Here is a 16,564-nt window from a genome sequence, read left to right as displayed (position 1 = left end):
GGATCCTAGTAGGCTTCTAGGAAAATATTCAATTTCCTAAAAGAAGATGACTTTCCTAGTTAGGTCGAGTGCAAAGGTATACAACTATAACCCTAGTGACATATACGTTCATCTTGATCGAACAACTAATGACAAAGTTGGTTCATACTCCCAAAGGGCCAACGGAGTTGTATTGTGACAATCAAGTTGTAATGCATATGACCGTTTATGCAATATTTCAAGAAAAGATAGATACATAGAGGTTGATTGTTATTTCATTAGATAAAAGGTGTAATCATATTAAATTCCCAACTAAGCAGTCAACTCTAGTGATCAATTAGCAAATTTGCTAACCAAGGATTCTAGAATTGAATATATCTGTAAAAATAAGATTCTCATAATATTTTCGAATCAAGTTGATCTTGAATTAAGTGTTAGAGACCTAATTATAAATACTACATACTCTAGAGTCTAAAATAATAAATATAAGTCCCGGGCTACACTGCAGCAGAAGAGTGGCAAGTTGTCACTCAGGCATCCGCGGTTCGATCCCTAGCTACATCGCATTTGCAGGGATTTTTCCTTCAAATGGAGTGCGTAACCACGGGATGCTGGGCTTCTGGGTTGCCCACCGTAAGCGCTTCCCGATTTACCCTGGTAGCTAGTTCAAAACTTTCGTGGGGCCAAGCCGGTCGCCTCAGGTTCGGTGTTACCTGGTTCAATATTTTTTTTAAAAAAATAATAAATATAAGATTAGTTAGAGGGGGGAACTATCTAGTGGAAGGTAAGAAAGACTTGATAATTTCCAAATTACTCCTAACAATTTTCATTGTAATGCACTAAACGGGTGGTTTGAATAACATCAACTCATTCATTGTGGCAAAAGGCGAATACGCTCGCCCACAGTGCCCCCGCCAACCCGTTCCAGGACGAACACGGAGGAGGTAAATCACGGACGGCTACTAGCCTTTGGAATAGTGACTAGCACATAAGGGAGGTATTTATCTCGGCTTTGTCGAGATTCGAACCCTAGACCTCATTGTGACAACACCTCATGCGCTAGCCACTAAACCCATCCGAGGGGACAACATCAACTCATTCATAAGAATACACATGATAACTTGCATCTTAAATGACTATGACAATTTGTTTTCTCCTGGAATTTTGAGAATTCAATGCTGAAAGAGAACAAATTTTTCATGATCGCTTTACTCATGTTCTCTTGTGTTGATTCATTAATTGTAAATATACAAAAAAAAAAAAAAAGAACATTCCAAAAAGTATATGTTTTGTTTATATCTAACTTGAAATGAGAATGATCCCACAAAGATAAATGTCTATCTTCTCAATAGAAAAGGAAGACAAATATCCATCTATTAGTTACATGTTATATTATTGCACATCTACTTAATAGTATCTTTGTTCTTAAAGTTCTCTTGTTTTGTTTTGTTTTCCAAGTAATTTAAGGTTGCCTCTGTTCTGGATAGACTGTCATATTTTTCTCTGAGGTTCATGAAATTTCATTAGTCTCATTCTATGCATTTATATTTCTAAAAGGATTAGCCAACATGCCTTGGTAATTATTATTCAAGTTGGCAAGAAAATAAATTATGTGTCAATTCATTCAGCTCATAGGTTGGACACCGCTTATCGAACTAAAACGGATTGTCGCCAAAGAGGGACTAAATGTTCGGTTGATTGGGAAGATGGAAACATATCAACCCCTCTCATCTGTAAAAGACCGTAGTGCTCTCAGGTTGTTTGTCACCAACAAATCTTATTCATTTCTATGTACAGATTCTGCCAATTTGCAAGAACATAATCTTATGCTTGATTGATTATTGTCTAAGAGGAATGATGCTATTTTCAAATTCTCAGCGTAGCCTTTTCTCCTTGCCAAATGGTTATTTTTTATAGGTTATATGGATATCGTGTATTTCTTTTTAGCTTGCTTGTTATTTTTACACATGATTTAAAGTTGCTTACCCGGAAAATCGGAAATTGCCTTACCACGTAGGAATAGCTACAAAACCAACAATTCAAGTGGACCCTCAACAGCCCTATTGGTCATGTAAAAACTCCTAGAAACAGTCATATCCGACACACACTATTCCCAACCAAATAAAAGAATATGGTAATTTGAAGCAGCAAATCTTGCATGTCAATTCTCCAGTTTGTAAAACCTAATGTGTATGTTTGAATTTCTGATACATTTGCCAAAATGTCACACAGATTTCTTCTTAAAATCATGAATTGGAATTCAGACTCAACAGTTTTGGCTTGAATTTTGAAGTCACTGAATTATGAACTGGATAGGAATATTGGCCGGTCATGGCCGGTCCCAAGCCCGGATAAAGGAGGAGGGTTGCGTTAGGTTGTCAGCCAGCGTCAAACTATGGTAAATATTTTATGAATGAATCCATTAAACTATTGTGCTAATGCTAGGTTGTTCCCCGGAAGGAACGCGTTGCAGGGTCCGACTGTAACGTCTCGGCAAGGACCGCTACATCTCCAGAACTCGGGTGTAGTGATAAATATGCAAGAGTTCGCGTTACAGGGTCCGACTGTAACGTCTCAGCAAGGACCGCTACATCTCCATGAGAACTTGAGTGTAGTGTTAAATAGGCAAGAGTCTTCACACCATAGGTTAGATAAAAACAAATATGATAGGAAACTAATAATCTAAGATTTGGAACTTGGAACATAGGAACTCTCACTGGTAAATCAATGGAGGTAGTAGATATGATGATTAGGAGAAAAATTAATATTTTGCGTGTACAAGAGACAAAATGGACAGGTGAGAAGGCAAAGATGATAGAGAACACGGGTTTTAAGTTATGGTACACTGGAAAGAGTAAAACAAGAAATGGAGTGGGTATTATTGTAGATAGTTTGTTAAAGGTTAAAGGATGAAGTTGTAGGAGTAGTTAGAAAAGGGGATAGAATTATAGCCCTTAAGATAATAGTGGCGAAAGAAACTATGAACATAATTAGCGTATATGCACCACAAGTAGGATTAGATGAAGCTACCAAATCAAGGTTTTGGGATGACTTAGATGAAATATTACAAAATATTTCATCAAATGAAAGGATTTTAATAGGAGGTGATCTAAATAGACATGTCAGAGTGAAAAATGAGGAATATGAGAGAGTACATGGGAGTTATGGGTTTGGAACGAGGAATGAGGAAGGGAAAACTATATTAGATTTTGCGATAGCATATGACCTTATATTAGCTAATACGTTTTTTAAGAAAAGAGAAGAACATAGTTATCTTAAAATTGCAATAGATAAATAATAAATCTGAAACTTATGGGTAGGAAGGATAAGATAGAAAGGTATCGTTCCGGTCTGAGAAAGAAACCTCGGCACGGGTCGAAATTTTAAACCATAGTATCAATAGAAAGAAAATATATACAATTCCTAGAATTAAGTGGTGGAAGTTAAAGGATGGGAAGCAACATATATTTAAGGAGAAGGTAGAAGTACAAGCATTAGGTGAAATATACGATGACTCTAATACAACATGGGATAAGATGGTATCAAAGTTGAAAATAGTAGCTAAGAGTGTCCTCGGTGAGTCAAAGGGGCATGCACCGCTAAGTAAAGAATCTTGGTGGTGGAATGAGAAAGTAAGAGAAAGTGAAGGAAAAACGAATAGCTTATAAGGAATTATATATTTGTAAGAATGAGGAAAACTTAAAAAAATATACAATAGCCAAGAAAGAAGCTAAGAAAGTGGTGAGTGAAGCAAAAAATGAAACTTTTGAACGGTTATATCAAAAATTGGATATAAAAGAAGGGGAAAGAGACATTTATAGAATAGCTAAAGTGAGAGAAAGAAAAACAAGAGATCTTAGCCAAATAAAATGTATTAAAGATGAATGTAATAGGGTATTAGTAAGCGATGGAGAAATAAAAGAGCTATGGAAGAGGTATTTTCATCAACTTTTTAATGAAGGTTTAGGAGACCAACTTAACTTGGGTAATTTAATTAGGTCAAATGAGCATCGAAATTTTAATTTTTATCGTAGAATTCAAACTTCAGAAGTAAAACAAACTTTAAATGAGATGCATGATGGAAAAGTCGTTGGACCAGATGATATTCCGATAGAGGTATGGAAGTGCTTAGGGAAACAAGGTATTGAATGACTTACAAAATTATTTAACATGATATTGAAAACGAAAAAAATGTCTGATCAATGGAGGATAAGTACTTTAGTTCCCTTATATAAGAATAAGGGAGACGTACAAAATTATGCAAACTATAGGGTATTAAATTAATGAGTCATACTATGAAACTTTGAGAAAAATAATAGAAAAAGATTAAGGAAGAAGACCACGGTGTGAAAATCAATTTGGGTTCATGCCTGGAAGCTATACATCTTCTTAGACAATTAATTGAAAAATATCGGGAGCAAAAACAAGATCTACACATGGTATTCATTGACTTAGAAAATGCGTATGATAGAGTCCCAAGAGAAATTATATGGAGAATTTTAGAAAAGAGAGGTGTTAGCGTAACATATATTGAACTAATTAAGGATATGTATGAGGATGTAACAATCAGAGTAAAGACTTCAGGCGGAGTAACTGAAGCATTTCCAATAAAGATAGAGTTACATCAAGGATCAACTCTAAGTCCCTATCTTTTTACACTAATTATGGACGAACTCACTGCACACATTCAAGACACAGTATCGTGGTGCATGTTGTTTGCAGATGATATTATTTTGGTAGATGAGACACGTGAAGGAGTAAAAGTTAAATTAGAATCTTGGAGGGAAATACTAGAAGGTAAAGGTTTTAAGGTTAGTAGATTAAAGACAGAATATATAGAATTTAAGTTTAGTAATATTAGAAGTAATAAAATAATTGTTAAGATAGGAGAGGACGAGTTGTCTGGAATCGAACGATTTAAATATTTAGGATCATTTTTATAAAACGATGGAGGGATTGAGAAAGATGTCTTACATAGAATACAAGCAGGATGAGTGAAATGGAGGGGAGCATCGAGTGTTTTATGTGACCGTAAAGTACCTCTTAAACTTAAAGGTAAGTTCTATAAAATCGCAGTTAGACCTGCTATGTTATATGAAGCTGAATGTTGGGCTATGACTCGAGCACACGAGCAGAAGATGAGAGTTGCAGAGATGAGGATGTTAAGGTGGATGTGTGGGCATACGAAGATGGACAAAATAAGAAATGAGAGCATTAGAGAGAAAGTCGGAGTTGCATCTATTGAGGAAAAACTCCGAGAGACACGTTTAAGATGGTACGGACATGTACTTAGACGACCAATAAATGCTCCAGTTAGGCGATGTGAAACTATGATAAACATGCATATCAAACGAGGAAGAGGAAGACCAAAAAAGACTTGGTTAGCAACAATAAAACAAGATAAAATTTATTTAAATATAGATGATGATATAATAGGAGATAGAGCTCAATGGCGTAAAAGTATTCATACAGCCGACCCCACCTAGTGGGAAAAGGCTTGGTTGTTGTTGTTGTATAGGAATATTGGCTTTTTAATCCCATGAGGAGCTGTTGTACTTGTATTTCCAGATTCCCTTCTCACAGTTGCATACCTTTGTGTCCATGGTGAACTAATTAATCAATACTTCCAAAATACAGCATTAAGTGTGATTTTGTAAATATCATGATAGGACTCCCATTTCTTATTTCTCCGAGAAAGCAATTATTTTACTTCAAATTCTTATATCATTCATTGAAATTCTTTTCCTTTTGGGAATTGGTTCCAAACTAGTGGTTATTTAACAGCCTGCATCTTCAAGGTCTTGTTAATTAAGCTAACAAGGATATTCTTGTTAATTAAGCTGATAAGATTTTTATGGTTCCTATATTACACTAGAGTATTCTTCTTATTTAAAAGTTATCATTTTTCAAATTGTTTCCTCATTGTCTGTATGCATTCTCTAGAATGATAGAAGATGCAGAGGAAAAGGGCCTTCTAACTCCAGGTGTTAGTACATTATTGGCGGCTACAAGTGGAAATCTTGGAATTGGTTTGATGTGCACAGCTATCGGAAAAGGTTACAAATTCATTGCAGTGGTGCCAGCCAAATACTCATTGGAGAAACTAATTCTATTGAGATATTTGGGAGCTGAAATATCACTGACTGGTAATTGCTTTTTGCCTTATTTTAATTAGTAACAATTACTCTTATTGCAATTCCACTTTTATATAATTTTTTCTTGCGGTATGTTATTTTCTAGCACCATGAACTGTGAATGATTTTCCTTGCTCAATATCATTATCCTACTCTTTTGTCATGACCTAGGAAGTTGGTCAAAACGATACCTAACGATAGACTATAAAATTTGTCTGATCATGAAATTCATTTCAAGGCTCCAAAACTGACATACAATTTTCAAACCATGCATGTAAATTTTTAGTAAGCTTCTGATAGTCAAGCCTCAGATATTTTGTATTGCAATATGAAGATGAGAACATCTAGTGAAGAGTTTCTCACAGTTTTAGGAACTAATCAGGATTCTATCTTCTTAACTGCTAAGACATATTTTTCAAATGCTTTCTATTGCTTCAAAAATTTTGTCACTCGCCATCATAGCATAAATATTGTTGATTATATTCTATGCACATAGCTTGATTGTTTTAAATGCCTGCTTTCCTTTCAGATCCTGAATTAGGCATTCAGGGAATGATTGATCGTGTGAACAAACTAAAGGAAAGCATTCCGGATGTCTATGAAATCGATCAGTTTACAAACCTGGCAAATCCTGAAGCTCACTTCAGGGGCACTGGTATGACTTTCTGGACAATAGTTACTTGCACACGTCTGGTTTCTGTGCGCTCAAATTTTCTAACAAAGAGCCTTGAGATAAGAGATACCTACCGCCTTTTCGTCATTTAAAGTATCTCTTGAAATAGATTAGCTGATGAAGGCCCAAATCTTCCTAGAACCTTAACAATATACTTTCACCTTTACCATGATACCTTTTTCAGAGTTTTTATACAATAATCTTTCCTGAATTGCTTTGCTAACAGTAGATCACCTTACAGTATTTTTTATCATTGCATCAGTCTTTTGTTTCACATTTCAAGATCTTATTGGTTTCAAAAACTATTTTTCTTTTATATGAAAACTAAAAGGCTGAAACTGAGTGAAAAACAAGTCCCAACCAAACAGGACGATAAATTTTCCTCATGTGTGTCTCTTATTTCATATTTTGATAGAATCTCTTTGTTCTCAACTTCCAGGACCTGAAATATGGAAAGATACAGCAGGGAAGGTAGATATTTTTGTAACAGCTCCAGGCTCAGGAGGCACCCTAACTGGCATTGCAAGGTATCTCAAGATGAAAAACCCAAATGTGAAAATAGTTTGTGTTGAGCCTGTGGAGAGTGCAGTTGTTTCAGGTACATCTATGTTACAGGGTATCAGCATCCAAGAAGATTGACATCATATTCTTGTTTATCCACCTTTAACTCCCTTATGATTTGGAGTTATACATACTGACTATGATTTGTTTTCCGAACAAGGTGGTGAGCCGGGTAAACATTATATTCAGGGGGTAGGTCCAGGCGTTATTCCAGAAAATCTGGATACGACTTGCATCGACGAGGTCGTCACAGTGTCCAGCGAGGAGGCAATGACCCAAGCGAGAAGATTGGCAACTGACGAAGGGTTGCTTGTTGGTATTTCTTCAGGTGCCAATTTAGCTGCATGCCTAAAGGTGAGTTCTGTTGTTGTTTTTTGGCATGAAATTTTTTGTCTGTTTCTTTGATTTTCTAGTTGCTCATTATTGTGATTGTTAGTGCAGATTGCAAGCAAGCAAGAAAATGAAGGGAAGATGATCGTCACAATTTTCCCGAGTGGTGGGGAAAGATATTTGAGCAGCAAATTGTTTGAGAGCGTAAGGGAGGAATGCATGAATATGGCCTTTTAAGAGAAAATGAACCATTCCCACGTCAATAAGGATATCTTTACGTTCCACGTCACTTGTTCCTGGAACTAAACTACTTGAATTGTGTAATGAATGCTTAATAAGTCTCGAATGACAATTTGTATAACAATTTATTAAACTCTTTATAAGAATTTGATTAAGTATCTCGTTTCATTTGATGACTTGAAACTAATTCTTTCTTAAAATTACTTGTTCTATCTATCTAATAGACCCAGTCTCACTCTTGCAGAAGGCCTTATTTGGTTGGATTTTTTTTTAAAAAAAAATAAATTTAATCAACTGAAGCAAATATTTAAAATTTATTTTTGAATGTATTTCAATTTATGCGGGGATCATTTTAAAGGTCACGAGACTTACCACGAATGCCCGACGTGGCGCCAAATCACGGAGCAGAGTGAAACCGACGGCAACGGGGCGCCCTGTCCTGGATCCGCGCCGTCCGTTCGCCGCATACTTCTCCCACGTCGCCGCCTCACGGGACGGCGGGACGTGGCCGTTCTGTTTCGTGATCGAATCGCGTCGGCCCTCGAGCCGAAATCTCTCGGGACGCCACGCAGTTGCCACCGTTTCCGACACTAATTGCCACTAGGCCGTAGCTACGTGGCAGGCCTACGACTCCCCCCGCTACGAACACAAACCCCTACAAAACTCTTCCAAGATCAGATTTTGGTGATAAAGCTCCGATCCAAATCCGCCACTGCCGCGATGTTGCGGAACCCGGCGAAGGGCTTTCCGCCGCCGGTTACAGAGCCAGAGTTGAACCTGCGGTGCCCGCGGTGCGAGTCCACGGACACCAAGTTCTGCTACTACAACAACTACAACCTCTCGCAGCCGCGCCACTTCTGCAAGAGCTGCCAGCGCTACTGGACCAAAGGCGGCGTCCTCCGCAACGTCCCCATCGGAGGCGGCACTCGCAAGAACGCCAAACGCCCCACCGCCTCCTTCTCTCCCTCCGCCCATGTTCCCGACTCCAAGCGCCGCCACCTAGCGAAGCCCGAACCGGTCTCCATCCTCTACCCGTCGCTCGACGTCGACTCGCGGCTCATTGGTAGTACTGCAAGCTTCAGCTCGCTGCTCGGCGTCCCAAACTACGTGAGCACCTCCGCAGTTGGTGCTCATGGACTGGAGTTACAGAGTCCACATGGCAACGCCGGCTTCGAGAGCTGGGCAGCGCCGGCGACGCTGTTAAACTACTATTCTGAGTTCTGGGATGGAGCATGGCCTAATGCCTCCATCTACTACAATCCTACTTCCAGTTTGCAGTGAGCTAACGGCTTCAAGTTGAGCACAGAAAGATGAAGGTTCGATCCAGATTTTTGGCTACCGATTACTAAACTGTTTCTGGTATTGAGAATCTGGCGACGTGGAGCTGGAAATAACTTGTAGGCTGCCTTATTGTTTGTTTCTGAGCTCCAGGTCTCATGTTTAACTATAAGATAGTGGATGAGCTTGGTAGTTTTAGTGATTAAGGTTGACTTGTGCATACTTTAATGCTATCGTAGTTTACAGTTACCAGATTGTATGATTCTATTCTGACGAACTTGGAAATCTTGTGCTTTCGTGAGATGGTCAAAAGGTAGATTTCATCCCATTTTCCACTATGAATAAGCCAACCCAATTGAAAACAGCCCAGTCGATCATAAACGAAGCCCCACCCTAGTCACTAAATGACAACGTTCGACACATTGAGGAGCAGAGAATTGTAGAAAGCAGTCTCATAACAACAATAGGAGTCGCTCAGCTAGGTTTTGTTTTTCAAGCCATTCAATATCATGAGTCTAGGGTCATCTCCCTTTCTGTTCCTTTTTCCAGTTTAGTAATTGGGTTTTATTTTGCAACCCTTTTCTCAGTTACAGTCGCCACAGTAAATTTTAAAATTTTCCATTGTTTTTTCTTTCAATTTACATTCTTCCCAGACATAAGTAGACAATGCCGACTGCATTTACATTTTCAATTTGCATATTTGTTCCTTTTTAAGTCTTTTTTTATTTCATTATTTCAAGTTTCAGCACTAAAAAAAATCATTATTTCAAGTTTCAGCACTAGGTTTTACGAGTAGGTAGTCAGTTTCTTTTATTTGTAAGTGGCAAATTATATGTAATTTTAGATTTTTAGTTATGATTTTATTTGAAATTATTTGAATTTTTTAAATTATCTGAAAATTATGACTAATATTTGGGAATGTCATGATATTATAAATTGATTTATTATTATGTTTGAGTTTGCTATAAAATGAATAATATAATTAAGTTTGTTATAATTGATTGGTAGTCATTTTTTATTTAAAGGTTATAAATAATTAATTTGTAGTTGCTTTTTATCTTTATATATAAATGGAGCACTAACAACCTTCAAATAAAAAATCAAAAATACTACTATTATTTTTTAGAAAGAAAAATGATCAATCTAAATTTGATAATTAATCGTAATGTGATATACCTCTTAGATCAGTAGTTGAATCCTCTACTTCTGATTTACAACCTCCTGTATCTAGGCCAATAGAACAAAAAGAGGAAGAATTTGATATTTCTTTTATTGAACGAGATTCAGGATTACGAAAATTAATTTGTGAATACTCTGTTAATGAGCAAGATAAGATTATAAGAGCATATATCAAATATGGTTTTATCGACTCAAAATTGCTGAGTATCCAAGAATAAAAATTAGAAAGTAAAAATGTTAGATTTCAATATGTTTAGTTCAAACAATTTCTTTAGTTAAAATATTCACCTTTAAAGGACAAAACATTATTTTCCATGCTTTCTTTTTGAGAATACAAGTAATTGCTCGTTCTACACTTATTTATGAAGGATTTAACAGTTAGAAGAGAGCTAATGATGGAGAAAAATATGCATCTTATTCATGTTGGTTCATTGTCTTCATCACACAATAGATGTGAAATGTGTTTTAGTTATGATGAAACCAAAGTAAAATATTGACAAAGTGATGAATGCTTAATCAATGAAAGAAATTGAACAGAAAGGTTGCGTCTAAAGGCACCAATTGAAGATTTATTATGACAACTCAAGGAGACCATGATGATGAAAATTTTATTGAATTGTTGAAATTTCGAGCATATTTAAATGATGAAATTGTAAAAATTGTGTTACATAATGCTCAGTAAAATGTTAAATATACTCTCCACAAATTTAAAAGAAAATATTGCATATTCTTGCTAATAAAGTGAGATCAATGATTTGAGGTGAATTGAGAGATGCCAAGTTTTATATTCTTGTTGATGAAACTTAAGATGAATCTAAAAAAGAGTAACTAGGTTAAAAATTGTAATAATTTTGATATTTTGGTGGAACGTTTCTTTGAGATTTTGAGTGTTGAGGACACAACATCAGCAAGCCTTAAGAAACTGATTTCTAGCATCTTTGTTCAACACAATATTCAAATCCACAACATGAGGGGACAACAATACGATAGTGCTAGTAATATGCGTGGTGATTGGAATGAGCTTCAAGCATTATTTCTTAGAGATTGTCCATATGCCTATTATGTAGATTGTTTTGCTCATCGTTTACCATTAACATTGATTGCAGTTGCTCAGGATGTGCCTTCTATGTAACAATTCTTTTCTTATTTAACTTCCATTGTAAACTTCGTCATCTTGTCTCCTAAACGTCTTAGTGATTAACAATCTGCTTAACAAGAAAAGATTGCATATATGTTGGCTATTGGTAAGCGTGAGTATGGTAAGGGGCCAATCAAATTGGTACATTGTATAGACCTTTGCTACTTGTTTGAGCTCTCATTATGATCATGTTGGGAACTTGATAGACATGTATATAGCAACTTACAAGATCCTTGGAAATCTCAGTGAAAATGGGCCAAATGGTGCAATACATGGGGAAGCTAGTGGTTTATGCAACATAATTATGAGTTTTGAATTTGTATTTGTATTGTTTTTATGGAAAAAATCTTAAAAACCACCTACACTCATTGTCAAGATCTACAAAATAAATTACAAGACATTCTAAATGCTTTAAAATTGGTGTCAATCACAAGTCATCCTTCTAAAATTTAGAGAAGATGGTTGGGATGATTTTTTTTTAAAGAAAGTACAGGCTTTTTGTGAACGACATAATATTGAGATGTCTAATATGAGTCGTTATAAAGTTAGTCGTTATTGTCAACAACGAGATCATGTCACAATTGAGCATCATTATCACAATAATATTTTTAATGCTGCAATAGATTTTCAAGTGATTGAACTAAATTGTAGATTCAGCAAGGCAATAATGGAACTGCTCTTTGTTCAACTTTGGATCCTACTAATTCATTTAAAAAATTTAATGTGAGTGACATTTGTGAGCTTGCATCAAAATTTTACCTTGTAGATTTCACTCAATAAGAAATTCATACTTTGAAAGCTGAATTGGAACACTATCAATTTGACATAGTTTGTGATCCAAAGTTTCAACAAATTTCTACTGTTTCTATATTATATAGAGAAATGGTTGTGACCAAAAAAGCTGAGAGTTATGTTATGATTTAAAGATTGATTCATCTTGTATTGACTCTTCCTATATCAACTGCAATGACAAAGAGAGCTTTTGCAGTCATGAAATTTCTCAAAATGACACATCGATGATGATTTACTGTCTGATTGCAGGATTCTCTACATAGAACGACAATTGTCTTATACTCTAAAATCTCATCGAGCACAACTTAAATAGATATTAAAATAATTTGTATGAAATTTGAACTATGTATATTAGATGTATGTTAAATGTTCATTATACATGTATGTATTATTATTTTTGTAATTTAGCCCATGATAGTTGAAGATCTTGGCTATGTCATTATCTATGATCGAAGAGCAAAGGAGTTGTAAAAACAATCGATGCTTTAAAATGGATTATTACTAATGTATTTCTGAAATCTTGTCCTTTCATGAGATGGCCAAATGGTAGATTTTATCCTATTTTCCCCTACGATTGAAGACCAAAGAACTTGTAAAAAACAGTTGATGCTTTAAGACGGATGATTACTAAAGTATTTTTGTTAAAAACACTTGCAAAGGTATCCCAATGCATACATTGCTCAAGTGGAAAAACATAAAAATGAATATTAAAAGTTTAATATAATCATATTTTATTAGTGGAAATGGCATATATATGAGTTTTTCTTTTTGAGTCCGAAGGATTGGACTTGTAATCTCATTTAATATTTTTTTATAAGTGCACAACTATTAAAGTGCGTTTGTAAAAACATTTGATGACTTTATAACAATCACTCCATGATTAACAAAATATAATATTCTATTTTACAAATTTGTAGGTTCATTGTTTCAACAACAAAAAAAAACAAATCACTCTATTAAAAAAAAAAATCCTAATCAAAATGACAATATCTTCCTTGAGCAAAGGTTCATTGCGCAAGGGTAAATTTGTCTCTATCTTCTTGTAGAGCCGGCGATACTATATCGCTTGAGGTGAGTGATATCACCTTTTGCTCCAAACATACAATAATAAGATTTTTGAGTCATGCAGTCTCCTAAGTACCAACAATTCGATTCTTAACTACGACGTACTTCGAGATATTTTTCTCCAGTGGAATGACAAATTTAGAATGTTGGACTGCTAGGTCATCCGTTACAAACACTTTCAGATTTACTTTGATGTCTAATGAAAAATATCCGTGAAACTGAATTGGTCATTCTCAGGATTAGTAGGCCCAAAGGACTGAGTCTTAGTTAAAAAAAAAATATGCAGTAATAGGAAGTCCTTGGAGCATAGGAAACATTTAAGCATCACACACAGTCACACACACTCATCTCATCATCTAACTAGCAACTATCACTGCCATTTCAGTTGTCACTATTACCCATTAACTCCACCATCATTATTACCATTATATAATATTATCGATAGGTAAAATGTTGATTTCACTGTCATTGAGCTAACCACTTATACTAAAACTCAAATTGTTGGGAAAGGGACGCAATTATATATTTTACATTCTTGATATCCTCCCTTCATGTGTGGTTGAATATTCCCAACTTAACTAGTTCAAACCTAACATATGGATTCATGAGATAATATCATTACCACGGGCGGGATTTGAATAGGAACCTCCTACCCTTATACTTTGTCAAGATTGATTGGCTAACCACTTTTTTCAAAAGCAAGAGCTATTAGAAACCCATTTCTATATTTATATTCTTAAATTCACCATCTCTAGTCTCAACAATTAGTTTAGTTACAACCACTAGCCGCGGTAACAACTATTATAATCACCATTATTGTAATTGCAATTGACACCAGGTAAATCAACAATAATATCACCAGTAGTTCCAAAGACTCAACTATTAGCTTTGACTATATTGATTGTATCCCACCATTAACCTCTATGGAAGGCAATTGTTGTATATCACATTCTTTTAAATTTAGAGACTCTCCAAGAGTGGACCAAGGACTGCATAAATCTTATAAATGATTGAATTATAGAATACAAATTTAAATGTATATTAACCGTAGTCTTAAATACATTTGACAGTGTGTAAAGAAACCTAGTAGTTCAAAAATGCAAGGAAATACTAAAGGTAATTGGTGTTAGGTATTTGTAACACATACAGTCAAAATAAATGATGAAGAAAGTGACAAAAAAATTAAGGCCCTAGTAGTTGAAAATAAATGATGAAGAAACGTAGTAGTTCACCTCTAAGGCCCTCAATGTTGCTATTGTTGATTGAAGAAAGTGACAAACGCAACAACCTGCAATTAAGAGGAAAAAAAACTATGTTTTAAGCTAGTACAGAAATTAGCAGTGCAAAAAATTTGATGGAAGCAAGAACCTATTCAATTTTTTAAGAGCATGCCTGAAATAAAAGGAATCACGAATTGGAATTTGAATTCTACAGTTACAGATGTATTCCTTTTTGGCAGATAACCATTACATGATGGGAATTCCATATTCCAAAAGATCGAAAGGCACTGAACTTCACAATTTCAAGCATTTGCTTCCAAAACCAATGCATTTATCCTCAATTTAAATAACGCGAGCAAGCAAGAGAAAAAAAAAATCGGGGACAATTTTGGTCAATATGGAAAATTTTTTCTGATGAAATGAGAATTGTTTGCCTCGGATCAAACAATCTTCGTTGCACAGAATATATGAAGCTAGAAGCACTTAAACTGGGGGGAAAAAAATCAAACCCAGGGCTCCGGAAGAAGAGGATGTGAATTTCTGGTGGCTTGACGTGATCCATGGCTTTTCCGGATTTGAGTAGACCAGCGGAGCAGGCGGCGGTGGAGCGCTGGGTGAGGAGGAGCCCGGCGGCGGGCGTCAGAGGGTTCCTCGCGACCATGGTGAAAGAACACAAAGTTGGGCCGGGCTTCGGAAAGTGATGCAAAGTTCCCTTCTTCAGTTACCATTGGATCGGACCGCACACAATCCGTCCATTAATTCCAAAATAAAAACAGTGTTTTGCCCAATCAAGGTGCGTTAGGTTTACATATTTTTTATTTTTATTTTCTAGAAAATATATATTTTTAAAAAATTAAAAATAATTTTTTAGATATTCTTTATTTTTTAAAAAAATTCTATCTATTTTTTTAGAAAATAGATATAGAAAAATAAACCAAATAGCATTTTTTAAAAGCACACATTTTTCATAAAATGAAAATAGAAAATGCACAATCAAGCACACCTTAAGTTTCTTGCTACAATATAGACTGATATAATTTTCTAAAAAACAAATACATTTTTTCTGATTTATTCATTTTTAAAAAATTATTTCTCTTAAGATATATTTTATCAAATTAATATTTGAAAGTATAAATATAATTAAAAGAAATAGATAAACACATAAGACTTATTTCAGAATAATATGAAATCATGTTCTAGTTCTTCCAATTATATCTATATCCTTAAACAACAATTTAACATAATATATTGAAAAAAATAATTTATAAATAGGAATGTCTTTAAAAAAATCTATTTATTAAAAAATATATATAAGTTGACTATAACAGTACATGATTTAATTATTTTAAAAGTTAAATACATATTGGTTTCTTCCAGAAACTTACCTACGGCACAAACATGAATAAAAAACAATCCAATTTAATTAAAGGGAAGAAAATAAACGGGCGGAGCTTTAAATATGGCACATGATAAAAAAATAATAATAATTTAATATGATTTAATGGTCAAACTTGTGAAATACAAGTCTCAACGCATTAATGATTTGATGTTGTTCTAAATCAAAATCATGAATTACGCTGATGTGATATATACTTTCATTAGGACCCACGAAAGGTCATTTATTTTCAAAGAAAAAACACCATGATAATCTTATAAGAGCACACATGTGATAGTAGAAAATGAATATATTTAACTTGCAAGTGAACGATTTTCTTGAGGTCATACTTTTTAAAAATATCATTTAAGATTTTTTTAGGAGGACAAGAAATTTTTATTGAATCAACAGAGTATAGATAGAAATATGAATCATTAGAAACCCTAACAAAAGCTATGCACATAAAATGTTAATTGTTTTTTCCTTTTAAATAACAGTATTTTTCATAAATATTGGAACTGATAGGGAGCTGCTTGTGATTGAAGCTTGCATGTGATGTATATCATATTGAATTCGGGCCCCATCCACCCTCTCTCCTAC

At 34.9% G+C, this 16,564-nt stretch overlaps 2 protein-coding genes across 2 annotated transcripts in view; both read left to right on the top strand.

The window, feature by feature from the left end:
• Positions 1-8,075, top strand: part of LOC121988821 (bifunctional L-3-cyanoalanine synthase/cysteine synthase D2-like) — a 9,016-nt gene extending 941 nt beyond the window's left edge. Inside the window, exons 2-7 of the mRNA XM_042542503.1 lie at positions 1,608-1,735; positions 5,923-6,125; positions 6,643-6,768; positions 7,226-7,384; positions 7,508-7,701; positions 7,789-8,075. Of these exons, the coding sequence (XP_042398437.1) occupies positions 1,608-1,735; positions 5,923-6,125; positions 6,643-6,768; positions 7,226-7,384; positions 7,508-7,701; positions 7,789-7,914 (936 nt within the window). The 3' untranslated portion in view covers positions 7,915-8,075. The remainder of the gene's footprint in view (positions 1-1,607; positions 1,736-5,922; positions 6,126-6,642; positions 6,769-7,225; positions 7,385-7,507; positions 7,702-7,788) is intronic.
• A 521-nt stretch (positions 8,076-8,596) lies between these two features.
• LOC122017631 (dof zinc finger protein DOF3.1-like) lies at positions 8,597-9,463 on the top strand. The gene has a single exon (XM_042575331.1). The coding sequence runs from the start codon at positions 8,638-8,640 to the stop codon at positions 9,196-9,198; it is 561 nt and encodes a 186-aa protein (XP_042431265.1). The 5' UTR covers positions 8,597-8,637; the 3' UTR covers positions 9,199-9,463.
• Positions 9,464-16,564: the final 7,101 nt, after the last annotated feature.

Source organism: Zingiber officinale, chromosome 1B (genome assembly GCF_018446385.1).
Source record: "Zingiber officinale cultivar Zhangliang chromosome 1B, Zo_v1.1, whole genome shotgun sequence".
NCBI lineage: Eukaryota > Viridiplantae > Streptophyta > Magnoliopsida > Zingiberales > Zingiberaceae > Zingiber > Zingiber officinale.
The sequence above is the reverse complement of the archived record's forward strand: the minus strand, read 5'-3'. Positions and strand labels throughout refer to the sequence as shown.